The sequence below is a fragment of the Topomyia yanbarensis genome, chromosome 3, assembly GCF_030247195.1.
Source record: "Topomyia yanbarensis strain Yona2022 chromosome 3, ASM3024719v1, whole genome shotgun sequence".
NCBI lineage: Eukaryota > Metazoa > Arthropoda > Insecta > Diptera > Culicidae > Topomyia > Topomyia yanbarensis.
The window spans coordinates 390,691,557-390,715,390 of record NC_080672.1 but is presented as its reverse complement, the minus strand read 5'-3'; the positions used below and the strand labels follow the sequence as shown (position 1 = coordinate 390,715,390).

At 38.9% G+C, this 23,834-nt stretch overlaps 1 protein-coding gene and 2 long non-coding RNA genes across 3 annotated transcripts in view; 1 reads left to right on the top strand and 2 right to left on the bottom strand.

Moving 5' to 3' along the window:
- LOC131692824 (calcium uniporter protein, mitochondrial) overlaps positions 1–6,913 on the bottom strand; it is a 447,576-nt gene extending 440,663 nt beyond the window's left edge. The window contains exon 1 of the mRNA XM_058980113.1: positions 5,839–6,913. Coding sequence (XP_058836096.1) covers positions 5,839–6,006 — 168 coding nt within the window. The 5' untranslated portion in view covers positions 6,007–6,913. The remainder of the gene's footprint in view (positions 1–5,838) is intronic.
- A 9,160-nt stretch (positions 6,914–16,073) lies between these two features.
- LOC131692007 (uncharacterized) lies at positions 16,074–16,874 on the top strand. Its single transcript, XR_009305895.1, has 2 exons — positions 16,074–16,400; positions 16,483–16,874. It is a non-coding gene; the product is annotated as an uncharacterized LOC131692007 (long non-coding RNA).
- Positions 16,875–21,158: 4,284 nt separating this feature from the next.
- LOC131691754 (uncharacterized) lies at positions 21,159–22,174 on the bottom strand. The gene is made up of 2 exons (XR_009305848.1): positions 21,793–22,174; positions 21,159–21,720 (listed from the first exon to the last, which is right to left on the bottom strand). It is a non-coding gene; the product is annotated as an uncharacterized LOC131691754 (long non-coding RNA).
- Between the last annotated feature and the right edge of the window lie 1,660 nt (positions 22,175–23,834).

Sequence of the window (23,834 nt, the reverse complement as noted above, 5' to 3'; positions counted from 1 at the left end):
TATTTTTTTTTATATTACTGTATCTTATTTTTGTTTTCATCTCACATAATTCCAAAACGTTTACTGAATTTCTTTTAGTTTAGTTCTTTTACGGATTTGTTGTATAAAAATGTGGAGTACGACATTAAACATTTAAATGAATGTCTGGAAGATCCTATTATCAATGAAAACCTTGATATTCAATTCAGAACCAATTCATATTTTTATAGTTCTCAGCGTTTATAAAATAATTTGTCAAAGTGAGTGAGACATGGAAAAAAATCCAGTTGAAAATAATACGCTCAGCCATCATGAAGCATTGAAGCACCCCTCGGTATTTGTTTTGAAATCACTAAACATCAAAATCCTACCCTTCGTCGTCATTTAAAGTCGTCTGTCACTTGTACATCGCGGAAAACAGTGTTGTCTCATTGAAAAACCATGGTTGGCAAACAAATTTTTCTATTTCTATCCGAAATTTTTTAGTCAAAGACTGTCAAAACAAGATATCACAACGGAAAATTGCTGCAAAGTACAATGTTAGTCTAGCAGTAGTTCAGGAGATTTAGGTGAAATATCAATAGACCAAATCTGTGACTGACAGAACAAGTAGGGAAGGAGAACCTTAAGCTTTCGGTATCCGACCGTACAATCAGGACCGCAGGATCAGTGAACGAGAGTTGAAAAGCAAATACGCAAGAAAGCTGCCATACATCAGTGCCAAGAATAAGAAAGCATAGCTGGAATTCACCGAAAAGCACATAAATCTCTGGATTTCTGGAAACATGTCTTGTGGACCGATGAGTTAAAGTTTGAGCTCTTCAACCGCAAACGTTGATTGAGATTGTGGAGAAAACCAGATGAAGCCTCACAGGATGGTCATCTTCAGGCAATCATAAAACACGGTGGTGGAAACATCATGTAGTGGAGCTGCTTCGCGTGGGCTGGAGTAGAAAACTTGGTACGAATCAATGGCATAATGAATACCGACCCCTACATCGACATCATCAATGACAATTTCAGGGAATCCGCGGCAAAAACTCGAATAGGAAAAAAAACTGCATATTCTAACAAAACAATGATCCGATGCATACTGCCAAGAAAACAAAGGCTTTCTTCAAGTCAAAGTGGATTTAATCATGGGAGCGGCCGGCCCACTATATTGAAAATCTATGCACGATGATAAAGCGCATAAGGCCGATGTAACGAACAAGGACACGTACTTTTTAGGCTTGTCTCGTGCCTGGAGTGATATTGTTCCTCAACATCTGCAGAATTTGGTAGAAAGCATGCCAGAACGCCTTCAGAAGGCGCTTGAAGCTTATGGAGGACATACCGGGTACTATAGATTGCAAAACGATATTGCGTCAAATTTCTTGTTTGGAATGAACGAATCGGATTTTTTTTTCTTGTCATAGGGACGTAGCATTTTGGGGGGTAGGGAGGGTATACCAAATTTGTGACGAAGTGTGACGAGGGGGAGGGTAGGTTCAGAAGTTGTGCGACGTAGCATTAAGTTTAAAACCCATTGTTTAGAGAAAACAATTTAGTGATCCTCCATTCCCAAAACAAATGAATTTAAATTCAAACAAGTTACTTTTGATGGGGTTTTTCATGAGGTTAATTTTACGATTCGCGGAACTACAAGTTCACAAAAATACGAAAAGATTTTGTATGCGGATTTAACTTGCTACATTAGTTAGTTAATGTTGCTAACTAGCAGACTTAGTTTGGAAGCTGAATTAAAATTTTAACTTCGGATTCAACCAAACAAAATTTAGTAATTTAGATGAACGTATGCTTATTAGAATCATTGGCAGCTGCAGGATTGTGAACTGAGAGAACTTTTCTTTATGCTCCCCTTGACATATAAAATTCAAAACAAAACTATCAACACTATAGTTGTGATGAAATGGGCTTATTTTGCACGCAATTTGCTGTTATAGTGAAAATGTTGATAAAAGTCGTCAAACATTTCGAAAGGACATGTATTTAAAATAATTGAAAAACATGTAATTTTTTTTCATCATCCGGGCGCTTTGCATGGGACGAGGGGGAGGGGATAGGTAAATACTACGTTATTTACGAGGGGGAGGTTAGAATTTTGTGACCAAATGCTACGAGGGGGGAGGGAGGGGTCAAAAATCGCTGAAAAAAGCTACGTCATTTGTGTACGGCCCCATATCAGTTTTAGTTGATTTTTGTTTTCAAAACGTTACTAAAAAGTGACTACGAATAAATGTATTAAAACATCTTCTTTTCTTTTCCTGAATGATTGATTCATTATTGGAATACGTGAAAGTATCTGTTTTTTTCAAATTTTCTGTAGTTTTGGGTAAAGATTTAGATATTAATTGGGGTGTATTTTTCTTTGTTGCGGGTCACTGTACATACTAGTGGAACATTTCGCATTGGATCTTCTTTTTGTCTCCTAGGTCCGAAGCGGATCAATCGACTTTCCGAATACTGTTTCCTATAACTGTGCTGTTTCATATTCATCTTATAACCGAATTCGATTACACCTGCTCTAGTCAATATTCGTAGTTATTATGATATGGATCAGGCAATTCTTTCTATTATCATAAAGCTGAGTAGCCAGACGGGCGAAGGAATTTTTAAGTTTCACAAAAAGAATCTCTGCCCATAAAGAATATGAATAATATTTATTAACGATTCCCCATAAGATTTAGGGACGCTTCGATATTAAAATACATCGATTCATAGAATCGATACTGGTATCGAATGCAAGTACTCATACTTTCGATATAATCGTAGTCGTAGTATCGATACTTGAAGGTATCGCCATTCGATTCCGCACTTTTACCACAGACTAACAGACATAACACTATGAGGAAATTCCCACAAAAATATCGATCCGGCAATTTTCCCAGAACACTAGCTCCACTCATTTGCCAAACACTCATTTGCTGATGGGTTACCCCTCAGGTTTGGGAACAATTTTTCACTAGTGGTCTATCCACCATCTGCTTGTTCATAGGTCAGTGGCGCCATAATTTCAAATATGGGCACAGTCCCAACTACAAATATATTTAAAATGACCGTTAAAGCGGACGAAGCATTGTTTTCAAGTGTTATGTCTGTTAGTCTGTGCTTTTACAGTAGCTTAATTCCCTGAATTAGGTAATCTGCAAACCGTTGTTTGGAAATTCAGTAGTGGGTTTTGTCAGTTAACGTTTTGCTCTGCTCCTGCGAACAGAAAAAAAACCCGTTCGACAAATATATTTTATTGATCTGATTCGTTTGATGTTGGATCCAGTCGACGATTATGTCAGACGTCGAATGTCAGAAAAGATAAACAATAAATAATTTAGCTGATCAGAAAGTCTCATGGACTGTCAAATAATGGGCAATGTTCGGAATCGATTTTTTCATCAAATGCTCCAATTATTGTAGCAACTCAAATGTAACAACCGATTCCGCAATGGTTTAGCCTGAATAGGTAATCACATTTCACTCGGAAATAATTCCAAACTCGTTCATAATTCCGAATCGAATACTTCCAACTACTGGTTCTTTCAATTCTTTGCGATATCGTGAAGATTGTATTGATATCAGTAAAGTATCGTGATTGAAGTATCGATACCAAAAAATCGAGCATCGGAAACAGAAGTATCGATTCCGTACTAGTATCGAAAATATCGCAACGTCCCTAATAAGATTTGCTGAAACCGAATATCCATCTAGTACGACTCGAACAGATCACACCGACTGGCGCGAATACCAACTATCTGATGCGAAAAAGACATTACTTATCACTTTATAACATGCATAAATCTTATATCAACAAAAGCTGTCTGCCGATTCTAATGTAGAAACACTAATGATGAGAATGCGTCAGACAACCTTAATTGACCCTATTTAACACCAGTTTGACCTTACCAAGCCGTAACGCGGGTGGCGGCGTGAAAACTGCTGAATATGGGTTGAGAAAAGCTTGAAGCAAATTCTGATACGAGAGTAAGCTGGAACCTGACGTAGCATATTTTTACTAAAGAAAATATAACATATACTTCTCGCGTACTAGGGAAAGATATAAAATTAATGAGGAGGAAGCAATTGATATTGGACAGTTTTTCCATTACGAAATTTAAGGGAACCTAAGACCTGAACTTCTCATAAGGTCAAGACTCCGAAAATGGCAACCACAGACGAATTTTTTTTATCCATTTTCGCGCCAAACTAATTTTTCCCCTAGTAATTTTTTAATGTTAATGATAAGCCCAAAAAAATTTCCATGACTGACATTTAACGGAAAATTTGGATTTTTATTTGCGGTCTTTTAGTTATTTTCAGGTTATTTTCAAGTCGTGCAAGAATCATGAACACGACCTGAAAATAACTAAAAGACTCTAGGGACTTCACGGGGACGGTAAATCAAATCCAAATTTTCCGCTTTTCGCCTCGAACTGCATTTTTCCTTCGCAGCCCAATTGAATTTGATCGAAAATTTGAGACGAAAATGGTTTATTGCTTATTTTTAATTGTGATGTAATGAAAAAAAAACTTGTAATGTGATATCGAAAATTCGATTTTTTTGGGCCACACTAACAGCGTGCATAGAATGTCAAACCCATATTTTTTTACTTCTTTGAGTCTACTTTCCGAAACAGTATTGTGAAAACCTTAAACTTTCATTAATTTTTGAGAAAGCGCAGTTAAACTTATGGACGTGACAGATATTTTCTGCTGTAGAGCAATTCCATCTAAATTGATCCAGTTACGCCAAAAATACCGACGATCTTCAACTCTGATGAAACTTTTTAAGTGTCATCTGTATGGAAGAGTAAGAATTTTCCACAGGAAACCAAACTATGTTTATTAAAGAGTCATATTTTAAAAGGACGTGCTAGATCTTGCATACATTTCTTTCAAAAAATATTGTTCGAAAAGCGCAATTCGAACAGCCAAACTATATTATAATAAGTCGTAGGGAATTAATTGCCCGAATACTTTTTTCGAGAACAAAAAAAATGTTAGAAAACGTAATTACAAAAAAAAACATAGTTTTTTGCTAATATGAGCCTAAAAGTATAAAAAACTGTAATTGCATTAAAAAGCTATCAGTAAAAAAAAACATTTTAACAACAACTCTGTCATAGTATAGCCAGACATAATTAGGGGAATGTGGTCGATTGTTGGCACGATTCTCAATTTTGTCGGGTAACCTCAAAACTCACTACGAAATTGGTGTAACGTGACAGATGAATTAAAACGTCAATAAAGCGAAAATCGCTTATGATAGAAAAAAGCGCTCTGTAGAAAAAATTCAACAACGTGCAGTTATGATAGAAGCTAATTTTGTCGTTTTCGCAAATTTATCTTATGAAATATGCGGAAACTTGTAAAGTGACAGACAAAAGCTTCGATTATATAGAAACTACACCAAAAACTCCAATAACCCGAAAGTTTCTAAACTCTACATTTGATATGATAACCCCAACTATTTTTCCCCAACTTTTTTAATAAATTTATTAAATTAAACAAATTTTGGTTGAAAATTTTACATTTCCGCTCTCGGATTTGGTTTATTTTGATTAAACTACACCCTTTTGGCAAAAAACGTATTAAAAATGGATTTCTATCACTACAGTCTCTAAATTAGACAATTACCGTTAGTTAATAACTATCAATCCTTCAGGTTAAGTAAACAAAAATTAAACCTGAAAATTTCATTTTTCCATCCATTTTTGAACCTAGTTACTGAAAACCAACGACATTTTATCCCATTGTGCAAAATTTGGCTCTCCACAGCAGCTCTCGCACACCTTTTTTCTCTCTTCTCACCGACAGTCTTGTGAATGTGCTCAAATTTATTCGTCACTTCCAAAAAAAACTCACCGTGGCTACTACGATCCGAAACGCAGTCTGCTGCTGGTAATGTTGTTGCTGCCACTGCTGCTGGCGCCGTAGCTGATGAAAGCTGGCAGCGAGTGTTTTTAATCCACAACGGGACAGGTCGAGCTTCAGCAACATTTGACACTTGCGAATACAGACACCCGGCGCCATTTTCGTAGCTCTCGTACGGGTGTACTGAATACCAACGAGAACACACAACACTTCAAATAGTAGGACTATAAAGCACCTGTTTAGCCGGAAAAGAACACAACACACGGACTAGCACTTATTTTTCCTTTAAACGGCTAATACGCAACGGGTTTACACAAAAACGTGGAAAAACACTACACTATTCCCTTTCGCTTTCTCTCCTTACTTTCAAAAAGCACACAGCTTTCTCCTTGAATTCTTATTAGAACAATTTCTCCCAGCCGCACAAATCGAAACCACACTGAATGAAATCCGCGTTCTACCCCCAAAAACTACCTTCACTGAAACATCAATGTCCAACTATCACACCAAACAGTAAACGCGCTCGCTTTTAAACACCTAAACAAATCACAACGTTCGAACTTTTTATCACTTTGACTTGAATCTCATTCAACACGATTTCACTGAAAATCCTCTTCGCAGCAGCCGGACAACATAAAAATCACATTGGAATTCGTCAGCGCCGTAACACCTCTGGAAAACACCGACCACTTGGTATCGGTGTGGTTTTTATTTCTGGCACAACACGCACACAACGAAACCACTTTACCGGACAATATTGTTATGTATCTTATGGAGGAACAGCAGACTATCCGTCCACAGGAATTCACGACCGCACGACCAAACGCAAACGCCAAGAAGCTCACGCGAGTCCCGTTTCCGAAAGATGACTGACTGACCGTCGAAGGATGTTCTTTCTGTGTTCTTCACTCGGTCTGTTCTCGGCAGCACCAGCCCAAGAGAATAGTGAAAATAGGTATTCTCCCGAATTCGATGACACTTTATGGGAGCAGCAGCCGCTAGAAAGGACGAAACGCGATGAGGATAACGATACGATTCTCACACGCGCTAGGGAGCTGTCGAGCCGGAGGTTTTGTTTTGTTGCTCTCCCAGATCAAAACATACGAACGCGAACAGCGCGAAGCACAAATACTAGCACGAAAAAACGGGAGTGATGAGCTCATACAGAAGACGTCAGCTGTGTTTTGAATCAGCGAAATCAGTGCCCCACGTAAAAAAAGGTGGAAACATTGCTCTATGTGTGAGTGCGAATCGAACGAACAGAAATCGTGACGAATGAAAATAATTTCAAAGTTACGGTAATAAAAATAAAAATGAACAAACTGGAAGATGTAAAGGTCGGATATAAATTAATAGTAGAATTCACCCGACAAACAATCATAAAACAATAGATATAATGGTTATTACTATTTCAACAACGTCGCAACAACTCTCCAGCGAAAGAATGATACAGTAAATTCAAATAAGTTATGGAATTTGCGTTTCGACTTGATTTCATCAGAATCTGACACACTTAGTTAACGGACTAAGCTAGCGCCGGATTGACGCTAGCTCCAAAAAACGGAGACAATTCGTGTTCCTGAGCAAACCCCTAGTCAAGCGTGATGTCCCGCAAGAAAAAAAAGCTCATTTTAAGCAGATGACAACAATGAAATCGGAACATTTGGTTTGTCTCAACAGGCCATTGCAAGATGCACTATGCTATATTTACAAAATTGTTCTCCATTAACAAGAAATATAGAATAGTAGATTCAAACTAAATATAACTGATCCGAGAAAAAGTAAGGAAAATAATCTCTTTCTTTAAAGCTAAGTAAAGAACTACCCCCTTTTTACTGTAAAAGTCTTATTTTCAATAAATTTCACTCAATTTAATTTACCGTTTTAGCGCATAAACCAACACACTCACAAAACAGAAATGATCGCATCTCGTTTATTTCTCATCGGTGGCGCACCCACACGGAAACAAAAAACTACCCAAAATTGAGTTCCTTTGACTCAATCTCGTGGTATCGTGGGGGAACTTAAAATTAGGTAAACCGTGTTGAAGGTAGTTTCCATTTAACCACGGCAAAAATTACAACTCATTGATAGGTTTTTTATACTCAAATTTAAGTTGAATTTACCTAATTTTGAGTTCACCCAAAACAACTCAAAAGTAACTTCCCCCACGGAAGATCTCGACTGAGTCGAACCTCTCGTTTTGTTTTTGACAACACTAATAAGTGCGAAAGCGACGCACAACTCAAAAGTAAGTTAAAAGAACTTTTCTGCAGGTTGTTTTATTTAACCGTGCATCACTGACGTTTGGTAATATTGGGAGTGTAGGCTACAGTGCACGGTTAAATAAAACAACCTGCAGAAAAGTTCTTTTAACTTACTTTTGAGTTGTGCGTCGCTTTCGCACTTATTAGTGTTGTCAAAAACAAAACGAGAGGTTCGACTCAGTCGAAATCTTCCGTGGGGGAAGTTACTTTTGAGTTGTTTGGGGTGAACTCAAAATTAGGTAAATTCAACTTAAATTTGAGTATAAAAAACCTATCAATGAGTTGTAATTTTTGCCGTGGTTAAATGGAAACTACCTTCAACACGGTTTACCTAATTTTAAGTTCCCCCACGATACCACGAGATTGAGTCAAAGGAACTCAATTTTAGGTAGTTTTTTGTTTCCGTGTGCTAAAACAAGTACAGTGCGCGTTACCAAGACGTTATCCTAAATTCCAACAGGGAATCAAGAATGCATAGAAGATGCCAGCAGTGCCAGTAATTTGTATTCAAGGCGTATATACTAAAATATTTAAGAAAATTAGCTTAATTGAAAATAAGAACCTCTTGCTTATATTATTCGAATAAAAAGCAAAGGCTGGGTACTACATTTCGTTGTGGAGCTGATTTAGCTGCCGATTGCTAGGGAATTTGTAGGACTAGCGTTACAATGTGGGACTATTGAGGACAATTTAGCAAAGCGGAATAAGTGCAGCTGGTGGAAATAGCGGACGATTTGGTACACTGAGAAACAAAAATATAGTTAGCATACTTTTTATTCCCGTCTCTTTTACTCTGCTCATATACTTCTAGTAAGCAGAAAAACAGCATTATTGGCAACGGGGCATACGTATGGCAATTTGTATGGCAACACGTCCAATGTTATAAGGATAGGCAATGTTCGATTGGATTCGCTTTTTGACAGCTAAATCCGAATCCAATCGATCCAAAATGCAGTCTCCGCAGTTCTCTTTCTAGAGTTTTTCTAGTAAGGCCTACCGATTTATCGGTAGTCCTACCGATTTTGGTCTTCCCTACCGATTCACAGACGACCAAGGCAAAACTACCGATATTTTCTTATCCCTACCAAAAACTACCGATTTTTATTGATTTTGGACACATCCTACTCAACATTCATTTTTGGGTTGCACTTGGTCTGAGATCTGTGTTTTCAGTATTTTACAATTCTATGTCAACACTACGTTTTTGGGACAACAACCCGGCCTACCGATAACTACCCTCTAAGAACGGTTGGTTTCAAAATCGTCCAATGCAGGACGTTCGTTGGACCAATTTGGGCAACGTCCAAATAACCGTTCAACAAACGTCCATCGTTGGACTCGTGTTGAACGATTTTGAAACAATTTTTTGGACGTCTCAGTGGGTACCGATAGACTTTTAGTGACTTTACCGATATTAAGGAATTCTATCTGGCCGCCCTGTAGTGGATAGACGGAATATGAATACAATGCATAAAATTTACAGCAGAAGTAGGGATACCAGGTATCTTTTACAAATGTCTTGACATCTGATAAAATAATGTATTCATTTGGTTTCAACGGTCAGGATTTTGAATCGGTTATTAATTTTAGGCCAGAATTCTGCCAGAAATCAGCCAAACATCCGAATAAATTTGTCTTCAAAACGAAAAACATATCTTCATAACATTTCAAATGTTTTCAAAGTGAAGACAAATCTTCAAATCTGACATTTCTGAGCAGAAGAAACGAGAGGCAGATAGAAAAGTATGCTATCGGTGCAAGCATAATTTCCTGCGTATTTCAACCATAACCGGAGAAAATAAGCACACGCGGTTTCGATTACAACTTGTAGTTGAATAAGAAAAAGTACTCAATTAGCATCAGTTGTGTAACTGGCACCGGAAATGAATTAGAACCAGCCAGCATTTCGGCTGAACTTAACTGGGCAGGAGCTGAGACGAGACATGCAAATAGTGAAATATCGAACGTCAAATGCAGCCAGGGGGTACTGTCAAATGCATCCAGTCCATTTAAACTATGTGAGGCAAGTATGGATTCCAACTCAAATGCAACAACCGATTCCGACTCAATCGGTTTCAGAATCGGTTGTTGCATTTGAGTTGGAATCCATACTGACTCCATTTAGGATTCCGAATCAAATTCCGAATGGTTTGACTGGGTATGTGAGACAAACGATAGAATTAACAGAAAAAAAAGAAAAAATCTATCCGCAAGTCCCGTCCCAGGGTAGAAGCACTCGAGTGCAGGGATGCCATATTGGAATCTGCGTTTCGGTCAAAAAAATCTTTTTACCATCTGTGATGACTAAAACAGAAAAAAATCTTTGATAAATTTCCAGAAAATCTGTGAAAAATCACAATATTTCCAAAAATCTGTGGAAATCTGTGAAATTTTTCTTCAAAATGCCAAAAATCTGTCATCTGTGAAAAAGAATCTGTGATCAAAAATTGTGCAAAAAATCTGTGACATTACAGAAAAATTTGTGAATATGGTAACCCTGCTCGAGTGAGAGATACACGTGCCAGTGCTGCCATTTGGAGGGTTGACCATCGTTACACTATCATACAGGACATGACATTTACAGAGCTAGTGTTACCATTAGAAATTCTTCCTCGCTGGGCACGAATATACGAATAGTGTCTTGTGAGACCAACGATTCATTCACTAGATATGGGACTGGAGCTAGGTATAAAACTATAGTTTGGAATTCAATCAGCGTCACGAACATGTTGCATAATTTTAAACTATTGCAGCTTTGTTAACCGTTGTGTGTCCGACGCGGTACCCGGGTACCTTTTTAAGTTTCAATTAAATTCCAATGTTTTATCCATAGCTGGAAATTGAAACTTTGTGACATCTTAAAACTTCACTAAGTCAAGCTTTTGGGTTAATAATATTGTTGATATAGTAAGGGTGGGAGTGAGGAGGGGCTCCTGATATTTTTTTACTACGTAACAGGCCGATGTGGGTACCAGGGTACCCACAAAACTAAAATGCCCGTAACTAAGGTAATATCCAACCGATTTCGATACTTTTGGCCGTTTTGGATTCAGGAACTCATCCACTTTTGGACTTGGTAAAAATGAATCGGGTTACTTCATTCGGTTCCCGGGAATCCGGGTTTCCGGAAGCAGGTTCCAGTGCTGGGGTACTATTTGCGAACTTCAATGGAATACTAGCAATATGGGTATCAAAATTCTTGGAATTGCATCAAGAGGGCTGTATCTCGTGGTTTTGGAACCATTTGGTGATTTGACCCCGGAACGGACATTCCGGAGCAGGTGGGGCCATGAGTGGCCATTCCATTCCAATTCCATTTTTCAAATTACCATAGGGTCCCGTAACCATAAAAAACAGACTTCCGAGACAATTTGAAGAGTTTTGATACTTATATTGCTAGTACATTATTAAAATTTACAAATCATATCCTAGTACTGGAACATTACTCCGGAAAATCCGGATTACCAAAAACCAGATCCATTATTCCGGTTCTATTGTACAGAATCAAAAAGTGGACGAGTTCCTTAATCCAAAATATCTAAAAGTGTCCAAATCGGTTAAAGGAAGCCATAGTTATGAGCATTTCAATTTGTGGGTACCCCGGTACCCTCGTTGGCCTGTTAAAGGTGTTTTTTGTTGGACACATAACTGTTAATTGTTTATGGATTTCAGTTATTTAACCCCTTCATGCCCATGTCGTTTGTGGACAACAACGTTTTTGAACAGTTATAACTTTTGATTGAGACACGTATTGCTCACAAACACAAGTAATGCTAATAAATGTGACTATTGCCTTTCATTTGAGATCACCTCTACAACTGAAGTTATGGCAATTAGTCTGATTGGAATCCGATGGAACAGTACTGCCAGGGACAGATTACGTAGACGACGGAAAATGATTTTTTATATATCTTCGTTATGTTGCAATATTATTGAAAACTGATAAAACTCATCAATTTATACTGACTTCGGCTACGTTTTCCACGCAATTGGACTATTGTAATTATTCTTGGAGAATTGTATTGAGCATTGGAAGGTAAAAATTGAGCAGCTTCTAGCACTGCGAGGGAAGCACCTGTCTTTATGGAAAAAGACTTTTCGTATGTCTTGATCCCACCGTTTTCAAGGAAAAGTGGTCTTGAAACTATATGCACTAGAAAAAAATTGGGAATGAAAGGGTTAACCACAAATCGCTTCAAACAAGTCCAACTTAAAAATGGTTGGAAACTATATTTTAATGCTTTAATTCTGCACTATCCAGAAATTCGTAGAATTGTTCAAACATCGTGAAAATTTTCGCAAGCGTTCTCATAATTCAATCTGGATAATTACCCATAAAAATTGTCAAAACTATTTGTGTTTTTAATAGAACACTTCAAAAATCCATAAATTAATGGAAGGGGCAACACTGTTGTGATTCAGTTTATTTGATTTTGTGAAAAGAGACAACTACTAGAGGTCGCATGTCGCTGCTAACACTGAAAATTTATCATCTCGCTCTCACATATGCTAGGCCCATTAGTTTGACACCTATTGCCCCGGGTACACACATGTCAAAGTAATGGGATACAACATGCTAGAGCGAGACCCCATGTTTCAGTCCGTGAATACATGGAGACAGTACCGCTTTGCTCTCTCTAGTAGTTATAATCTCTTTTATTTTGTGCTCTTGGTTTTGAATTGATATACATTGCTATTTTGGTGTTTTTAGGCGGAATATTGCTTGTTCCCTCAGACTGTGTGATAATCGCAAATCTTAACTAACTCTGCCTTGATGATTTTCGGTTGTGAAATGGCAAAAAATCGAAAAAAATATTATCAATATTTGGAAGCGAAAAGGTGCTTTCTGGTTGTCGACTTCTGCGTAATGTGCGTGTGCCACTTGACTAAAATTTCACATACCTCGTACTTAACGACGCTGAATTCCCCTGGATAAAGACTAGACACGTCAATCGTTTGTTTACCATTTATCTGTCAGTGTCATTCCAATCGACCACGAGACCTGTCAATATCATTCCAATCGTGCAGAAGACTTATCAAATGTTGCAATCTTATGAATGAATTTTGGAAAGTGTTGTAAATGTGAGTTAAAATATATTGAATAAATTTTTGAATAGAACCTCTAAGGGTAGGTAAAACATATAACTTTTATCATTACGGTGCCTACTAAAAGTTGCTTCAACCATTGCACCTATCCGTAATGTTGTAATTTTCTGGTAAACCACAGAACCGGACCGATTCCGCACGATGGTCGTAGTTTACCGGGAAGCGAAAAAAATCAATATTTTTAAAACCGGCGGTAGTTTTGTTGGTACAAAACTTCACACAGCAAATATTATCGACGTTGCAACTCTGCGGTAACTGTAGTATACGAGTCAACTGAAGTTAACGCTGTGACAGTGGTGCTAGTTTGCAGAAAATAATGTTGCCAAACCATTTTATTTAGTTAGGATAAGATGGCGAGTCTTTATTCAGTAATTCAGCGTCTTTACTCGTACTTAGTTCGCCATCCGCAGGCGAAAAGCAGAGTGTTTCCCGCATTATAAAATATAAAAAAGAAGTGAACCGTGTCACCTGAAGGATTTTTATTTTGACGGCAGGTCGGGATTGTACGCGTTAGAAAGACCATTTTCGCGTTGTGCAATATGGAGTGAATGTAATGTGATTCAATTTCAAAGTGGTTGACCATAAGGACGTAGGCGGCGGAGAAGGTATCGGATCGTCAAAGCTGTCCTTTGTCAGACCATGCTGTGGGGATTTGGTTGGATATCTACTGCGACTTTAAGTGAGTACGGAGAAGCTCGAACAGCTTATCCTTTCTTGTTCACGTTCAGTTAACGGTTGGCAGTTTGAGGAGTGACGGAAAAGTAGTTGTGCTCCAGTGGCGCTCTTAGCAGGGATGCCATTATGTCAGATTTATCTGGCACAGCCAGAGGTTTTGGCAGCTTCCAGACAAAAAGACAAATCTCTCATTCTGCTAGATTTTTAAGTTTTGGAAGCGGCTACATACACATTTTGGAAATTTGGGTGAAAATGTCCCAAATTTTACAAAAATCGATTGATGCACATTCTACGAAAACTATAATGTATGCCAAATTTCGATGACTATGAGGTCGCTGTCAAGTGCCAGATTTTGCCAGATATTTTTAATTGAACTGCCAGATTTTCTTTGAAAAATAGTGGCAACCCTGGCTCTTAGAACTGCAATCACAAATCCGCCAACTGGTGTAATACCGGGTTTTTTTTTGGCATGAGGCTACCGAATTATGTCCTTAAGAGGCGACTGCGATAAGGACCTCGTGGAAGCATTTTTCTTGTTTCTTTTCTTTTTTATTTCTGTGATTTACTTCACCAAACAGGAAATATAGATAGGCAAATATCAGTCACCTTACCTCATGTAAGAATTCTTTTTTTTAATGTTAAAATGGTTGATAGAACGATTACCTCGGAACTCGGATTGCCCTGTATACGAAATGGGTAATCGGAAAGCCAATTGAGCAGCTACCTAAATCCTGGAACCAAGTTATTTACAGGTATGTGTATAAAGACATGGAAATATTTTTTTTCTGTGATTCGCTGCCAGCTGGGAGATGGGATGGTTACACACATTACACTTAAAAAATCCTTAAAACTGCGGTAAATGTGCAAAAGAGATACATTTTTTGCAAACTTGGAAGAATTTTCCGTAACACAGACCTCATTATCATACTCATAAGAGTCATACAAATCTCATCGGTTGATATAAAATAAGTATTTCTAACTCAATTCTCGCATTTTCGTTTCCACTCTGTTGGAAGCATGAGTAAGATCACAGATAACAGACATTTAGGCTAGAACAAAATTTCTTCAAAAACCTTGTAAACTTTCAAATTGATAAACGTTGAAATTCCGTGTTTCACTATTGCCATCTGCGCAACTGTTTGCTACACGTGTTTGACAGCTGCACTCTAACTGCATTGTATTTATCACTGCGCCATCTACAAACGTTTGCCAAACGTGTTTCAGACGTCTGATTTATTCGGAATTTCAGTAGCGGGTATTTACACACGATTCCGATCGAGCCAAAACGTCTGTTTTCTGTGGTAAGATTAGGTTTGTTCCAGTACCAGGAGAAACTGGAAGTACTCCGGAGCAAACAGGGAGAAAATCGTTCCCGTACTATCTTCTTCTCTTTTTTCTTCTTCTGGTGGCAAACCGGAGTGAAAAGGAGCAAGAATTTTTTGCTCCGGAGCAACAGGGAGTAACTTCCATGTACTGGAACAAACCTATTATTGCTGCAGCTGCTGGTAGGATTTCGTAGTTCGTAGTAACTACTGCACAAAAGTTAGCGAGATGCCGAATTGCTGGTTTTAATCGTGCATGAGCTCTAATTATAACGCCAAGGTCCAATCTAAAATTTCAACAAATTTATGCTCTAGTTCGGAAAATCTATGCTATTACAAAAAATCGGTAAATATGGCGACCCTGTCACCAAGCAAAAACCGCACCAAAAAGAGTGAGGAAACTTTTATGTTCTTATACAAAAAGGCGGTTTTTCGAACTGCATCGCAAAGTTGATATTTCAGATAATCTAGAAATTATTTATTATTTAAAATTCATGTATTGTGTTTGCTAGACATGCTATACTTTAAATGTAGCCTTGTAAACTCCATTTTTTGCGTTGCCTGTATTAGACACGGAGAAATTGCATTACCTAGAAGTAAGTAATCTGTATCATAATAGTGTGATAGGTGGAGGAAATCGAATCGAAAACAGCTTTTCAGTCGGACTATTTGCATGATGGATTCCAACCAACCGGTATTGAAGGTCTCCGAAAATTATTTCCGCTGTGTTAATGATTTTATCCGTTAATTTATACGACGATTTCAATAAAATCAAAATAGTAATAATAATTTTTTTTATTAATTTGTGGTAAAATCTACCAGTGATAGATTTGCAATACTTTTAGGTGTATTTCAGCACTTCAAAGGAAATATTACTTCGTCATATTGACAACTAATATTTTTGTTCGAAGCACAAACAAACATTTCAATAATGTACTGTGACCAGCGTACATGCTGTGCCATGCACCATAGCAAATCCACTATATAAAGCACGTAAACCACGTAGTTTAAGTCGACCTACATCGACCCGCTTATCAATCTGTCTCGAGCCGTCGGATTGAACGGATTGAAGGAATATAGAACAGGCTACAGTATCAACCATCAACTATGAACACTAAAGCGTTCGTTGTGTCTTTCCTGATTTTCCTACTGGAAACTCCCCATCTGTTAGCTTTTGCTCAAGGTGAGTTATTGAAAGCTTTATTTAAATATACTGAACTAATCAATGACTACATTTTGACAACCTCAATCGGGATTCGATTTAGCAACTGGTGCCACCGACATTGCAACTGGTGCCACCGAAATTGAGCCAGAGCCGCGAACGGCAACAGAACATACGAAAAACAGTGCGTGGAACAAAACCAAGAGTTGGGTCTCTACTCGGGTTCACGAAGGCGTGGAAAAGCTGAAGGACTTATTTGGCTGATGCCCAGTGTTACCGAGTAACAACCGAGTGCGTAGTGGGGCATATAGGTACATAGGTACATGATATGAAAGGTGAGGATCATTCATAGTGGGGTATATAGAAATTCTTTATTAGTAAAGATGAAGTATAGACTAAAAAGCTAATTTTGTGAGATGTAAGAAAATATTATAAGGGTGCCTCTAGAATATGATGAGTCTTAATCTCAAATAGATCTTATTTTTGTGCTACTAATACACTTTACTGATTCACGCAATACAACTACCTATGCAATATTGAAAACTACAGCTATAAAAAGTTGCATAATTTCAAATAAAGTTGGATTTTGTGTTTCAAGTTCATCTTGTCAGTAACTAGCAGGCTAGCTAAGCGATAAATCCAAACTAGCACTAAAATTGGTACTACAGTCGTGATTCGCTGGTTGGGCCACAGCCTTGTCCAACTAACGAATTTGATTCGCTGGTTGGACCGACTGACAAATGTCAAAAACTCTCCAAAGGAAATGTTGGCAGTGTAAATGCATCTGTTCACATCTCTAAATATTGTCAGATTGATTGTCAAAGTAAATTTGACACGAGACTTTGACGTTTTTATTTGGACAATGGTCCAACTAGCGGAGGCAAAGCGGAGGTCCAACTAAAAAGCGGTCCAGTTAAAAAGTGTCCAACCAGCGAATCACGACTGTAGTTAGTTATTAAATTTAAACAGTTACATAACTTGTATGAACGCCTAATGCAGGTGGCTAGTTACGTGTGATGTCTCGGGAAGCAAGAACACAAGCTCAGGTTTTTCGCGGATGCGTAAAAATTGACAACAACCGCTTTGCTTCGTCGTTAAGAACCAATATAATAACACAAATGCGTTGAAAACAGTAAAATTCTCGCGTTTGAGCACAATGAAAACTCGAATCGAGTGTCCCTATTGTTGCGCTACCATTTGACTCAATGCGTTGAACAAAGATGGCAGACACTGCTCTAACCAACGGCTTCAAATGGGTAGGGTGATAATAGAAACATGGCGCAAATAGGCTCATCACCCTACCAAAGATCTTGTTTACTTGGACTTAGAAAATTTTTGATTCCACCCAGTACGAGAAACTTTGTTCGGAGTTCTTTTAAATTCTAATACCATGAAAACAAGATTGTTGAATGACGGGACCGGTAGTTGAGTGGTTGGCGTGACCGCCACTTATTCCAGTTGGTCTGCGTTCAATCCCAGCCGAGGTCGTTGAGATTTTTCAGAGGTCACGTCACGTCTTCCTTCGGAAGGAAAGTAAGGCCGTTGGTCCCCGATCCATGAGTTGATGGATCGATTTCTAGTCCAGATAGTGGAGTCACCTCTCTGGCGTCGGTAATGAAGAAGTAGAATCCAACTTACTAACTTACTTACTAACAAATATCCTCCTCCCGTGATACTTGTGGTGTGCGCAGTAGTATATACGACCTCTAGCAAAAGCAAATATCGGATTAACATTCCTTCCCTTTCCTTCCGCGATCTACGTTCGGGTCTGGCACCGGTATTGATCAATAAACACTTTAGGATTGCCAGGAATTGCACACTGAAAGATATTTCGCTACTCCCATGCATAAGTATCTACTAGTTCCCTGTGCAACTTCAGCTAGTCCAGATCGATAACGGAGTAGCAGCCAAGGGTGGTCGTACAAGTTAATACCATACGAACAAGATTGTTGAAATAATGGGCGCGTAATTCGGCGCACGACTGAAAAGTTGCAGCGTGATATTTGGAAAAGATTCGTAATATTTCCCAGTTTATAAAAGGGCCTTCGAAGATTTCAGCAAGATATGCACTCCGTAACGTGATTTATTTATATTTGTTTCTTAGATTTAAAATTAGTAACAAATAAGCCTATGTTAGTAGGAACTCGTTTTTTTTCAAAATTTAGGATCTCTTTTGAATTATTATAATCATACAAGCCTATCGTCGTTTCGTTACATCGAATAGTTACAAATTTTAGAATAACACCCAGCCCTAGATGGTGGAGTAATGTCAATGCTAAAACTGGTGCTATCTACAGACGCTTTATACAGACTTGCGGAGAAAAAATAATAAAACTAGCAACCATGAGCATTTCTAACATCATGGAAGAAGCTTTGCATGGGCTTCCCTCTTTAAGGTTAGTTTACAGTTCGGGAAATGGGTCACGGGATTTCGTACGGGATTTGATCAGGAAAAAATTCCCGCCGAGATCCCTCCAAACTGTCAAACCAAAAACTCTGCTCTCCCGAGCTCCATTTAAATTAAACAGGGACCCAAATCCCGTGACACGTTTTCCGAACTGTAAACTAGCCTTTACTTCCTTCATGCTCGTTTGGCTGCATTTTTTGACACTTCGCCAGTCGGTGTATAAAGTGTCTGTAGTGCTTTCTAGTTATCCTCTAGATAGGTAAAGTTATGCGGAGAGAAATGCGAACAAAATGGCAACGCTCAATCCCACTGTCAAAATAGATTGGATCGGCTGGCTCAAGAATTTGACAGTTTCGCTGGCTCAAAATGGCGTCTCCGCATATCTCTTCCTAGAGGATAACTAGCGCTATCCACAGTTTCACCTCACTTAAAATATTATACGATCATATGACTGTTACAAAATGAAATCGCACTATTCATATGATATCGATGATTCCAATAACGTAAAATAGTTACTGTACAAACCTGCTTGATAAAGAAATGCTGCCTCTTTTATCTTGATTACACCGTTGTATTGCTCGCTAGTATCCCTAGTATGTATCTTTTCTCACTCCATAGCTACTCGGTAGCACCACACATCAGCCAAAGATGTCTTTCAGTGCTTCCTTTCCCTCATGGATCCGAGTGGAGATCCAACTCTTGACCTTGCTCCACCAGCCGGTTTCCTTGTCCATCCCAACATTATTGGAGCCTTCGTTACTATCCCTTTTCGGTGGTAGTGTTATCCCATTGTTCAGACCTTCATCTAGTGGGTTCAAACCGATTATAGAATAGATAGTAAATACGTACGGACAATAATTTGTTCAATTTAGTCAACGGATTATGCTATGGTTACTCACCTTGAGCTAGGGTCAGTAAATAGGGGGCTTCCAGCAGAAAAATCAGGAAAAACACAACAAATACTTTAGTATTCATGATTGATACCGTCGGGGTTGTCCGTTCAGTTCGATCCAACCGAGAACTCGAGATACAGTGAAAAGCGAGTATCCGCAGATTGACAGTCAACGACAAAGCAGTTCTAGTACACAGTGCATTTACTAATGGCGTATGGCGAAGCACGTAGAGCAATTTCCCACTGGTCACAGTAGATTATCCTAACTACGATTCTATTAATTTCAATTATCTACGGATTTGTTGACGTAGTTTTAAAAGGCACATTCACCGCAGGCTTGATTGCGGTGGTATTTTGTGCAACGTCCGTCAGATAAGATTTCCATAAGTTTTATGTTGTTGAATATTAAAAGCTTTTAAATCACACGGTAGCCATTCAAATGAAACCCCTTGATCGTATATTCTGGTGCGCTACTTGATCCTAATTTTCGATCTTTCTTTGGCCACGTCAATTTTCGCATGTCTAGCATCTTTGAACCATTTCAAAGTGCAGAAGACTCACTGTTAACTGTAGAATTCATTTGAAACTTTGACAAGGTTTTTTTTGCAAATGTGCATTTTAAATGAGTTTTTCTGCTTGTTCACACCTGCTGATAGATTATTTATTTGTATTAATAAGCTTTCAAAATGAAACTCTCAAAAAATGATTTCCCTTTCTCGTGAAATCCACCATCCTGAAAAAATAAAAATAGTGTCACCTATTCTAAAACACACTAAGTTATCTAGACCTATTATTATCTTCAGTTCATCCACCACGTTTCTGGACACTATCATATACATTAGAAAAACCCTAGAAAGAGAACTGCAGATAGAAAAATAGCATTTATGGCAACGTATGCCACGGCGTTGTATGGCATCACGTCCAATGTTAAAAGTATAGGCAGTGTTCGATTGGATACGTTTTTTTTTGCCAGGAAAACCCGAATCCAATCGATTCAAAATGGAGTCTCCGCAGTTCTTTTTCTAGAGTTTTCTAATATACATCTGATAATTATCCTCCAGGAAAAGATTTGCGGTGCGGACACCATGGCGACCTTCAATTCCATTGAATTTAGCAGTGCTTCCAAAAAGAGGTAGATTGGCTCGGCTGGTTGTTCCATCTATTAGGCTCAATGAGAATGTAAATCTTGAACAGTATATTTCTCGCCTTGCTGTTTTCCATGTTTAGATTTCTCTCTAATCAACCCAGAAATCAGACCTTCTGCACTAGCGAGACCATCCGTGACCGTTCGTTCCTTGTTAACACAAGTTTAGCTCCGTTTTTTTCTTTTTTTGATTTAGCTTCCATCTGATGGCCAAGTCTGTTCGGATGAGACGTAGTCGCAACGCAATTCCTTGGCTAGTATAGTGTATGCATTAGTGTAACGAAAAATCTCATCTATTTAAGATTAACAAAGACACCTCCTATTCAAAGAACTACCTTTATGATAGCATTTTACTGCCCATAATTTTTTTATTGCTTATTTCATATTTACCGTTATAACATTTATAAACACCAGATTATGACCAAAAATTATATTTTAAACACAGACTAACAGACATAACACTCAAAAATAATGCTTCGCCCGCTTTGGGACTGTGGCCGCATTTGAAATTATGGCGCCACTAACATATGAACAATGATATGGGGGATAGACCACTGTTGAAAAATTGTTTCCAAGCCTGAGGGGTAACACACCAGCAAATGAGTGTTTGGGCCCGTGAATAAAAGATGGAGCTAGTATTCTAAGAAAATTGCCGGATCGGTGTTTTTTGAGGGAATTCCCTCATAGTGTTATGTCTGTTAGTCTGTGTTTTAAACGTACTGGATCACTAAAACATGTAACACTCCAAACTTGACTGCTACTCGATAACAGCGTACATTGCACTTTATTCAGCCACCCAGCTTACGCTTAGCATCATCGTGCACAGCAGTGATAAATCCCTTGGCCTTATCCAATGCGTCTGTTATCGGTGCTCCCACATCAATTTTAGCTGTTTCTTCTGGTGTATTTTCATGTTAAGAAGTACCGTCATAAATTAGTTCGAATAACGAATTAGGATATGGTTACTCACTTGCAGCTAGGGCCAGCATATTGGGGGTTTCCAGTAGAAAAATCAGGAAAAACACAAGAAACGATTTTGTGTTCATTGTTGAAGGTTGAACCTATATCCTTTCGATCAGATACAACTGAGAGTTGGAAGCAGATTGATAATTGAGTCGCCGCAACTTGACACAAACTGTGAGGTTCACGTGTTTTATACTATGGATTTACTCCGATATGTCGCAGCATGTAAATCAATCTTCAAAATCGGTCATAGTAGATTATTCTAAGTACGGTAGTTTTTAATTGAATTATCGACAGGTTTGTTGGTGTAGTTTTGAAAGAATGTGTGACACATCTGCCGCAAGCCTAGATTTCCGATGCAGCTGACGTTGATACTACGTAGTATTTTGGTTATAGAGGTTTTAACCTTAGGGACATTCACCTCTTTTCGGGTTCGAGAAATCTCTTTTGGAAAAATCTCTGACCCTATGTGCGGGGTTGGGAATAGAACCCAGGTGAGCTGCGTATTTTTTTTTCCTTTTTCTTTTTACGATGGAGAATACATTTACGTACTAGCCCAGTACACGTGCTGTTAGTAGATGCCAAGCTACCACACGGGGTGTACTGGGGGTGTGTCGGGCTCGAATGGTGACGCAGCCATTAATACCGACTAAACTCCATTGGGCTCCGCCATCGTTCCCCCCAGGGACTACCTCTCGGTATTACTTCTGGGGGGAGAGGTGAGCTGCGTATAATGCAATCGATTCACCAACCACACTACGCCCGTCCCCCGTATTTTTTTGCTTTTTAACGTAAAACGATAAATAAAAGTTATTTAATAAAAAAAATAAAAGAGCCACTGGCCCCAGTTTTACCATCCAATTCAACCCCCAACACAGCTTTGATACCGGTCTACGCTACAGACACTTTATACGCAGACTGGCGAAGTGTCAAAAATTGCAACCAAACGGACTGTCAAAAAGTGCAGCAAAACGAGCATGAGGGTTTTGAGAGGGGAAGCACAAGAGAAAGCCCTTGCAAAGCTTATGGGAGCTTCCGTGATGCCAGTGTACATTCATGGTTGCTAGTTTTACTGTTTTACTCTCCGCAAGCCTGTGATATAAAGTGTCTGTAGTCTACGCAGTATACCCCTCGCAGTCTGAACTACCGCTAGATGAAATTATTCGTACTCCTCGGTCACGATTTCTTTAATTTTTCCGCGAGTCTAGTCGTTACTACATGCGTCGCCTGCTATGTGAACCAAATCTCTGACAGCCACCGGTTTCACTCCTCCGAATCACTTCATTCGATTAGTCAGCATCGGAGGCTATTCGCCCGTATCCAGTGCTCCCAGAAGACGTCCAACTGATGTTGTATTTGGTTCCAGGAATTCTTTTAGGTAGAGGCAGGATCACTGAAGAGTATTGCAGACTAACGAACTTCTATAGAACTTCCCAGCAGGAAAAGATTTGGAGTCAGGGCTTCTACTTCAGCAGCTTCTAGAGGTAGGCTATTCCTTTCCCATACGCCTTCTATTTGAGCTGTGGCTGGCGCAATAAAGACCCAATTAAAATATGCGTTGGTGAACATCGCTGCTAATTCTCCATGCACGTTCTCGAGCTGTTTCCGCAACAGTCGTTCGGGAGCTTGAAAGTTGGAGCCATTGTCGGGGTAGATTTCCGCCGGTACCTCTCGGCGACATGGGAAGTGACGGGTAAATTTGATGCAGGACGATGTGGAAAGACTTAACTTCCACATGGACGGCATGGGTGGTTAGACAGGTGAACAACTTGCTTCAAGACTCTCTTTAGTTGGAAGATGTTGTAGAATCGCCGAACCTCGCTCACTACCGTTTCTAAATTACCACGGCGAAATGCACGATGGAAATCGTCTACAACCAGCGTCGTCGCTTCAAACGTATGCGGTGCAGCTGCAATTCTTCCGCCGATGCTTCTCCGCACTCATCGATTGTTGGTGTTGTGAGGTAAAGTTTTAATCATCTAGTCTCTTACCCCTTGCTAATGATGCTTATGGCGTACTTGCCCACACTACTTTTACAATAAACAGCAA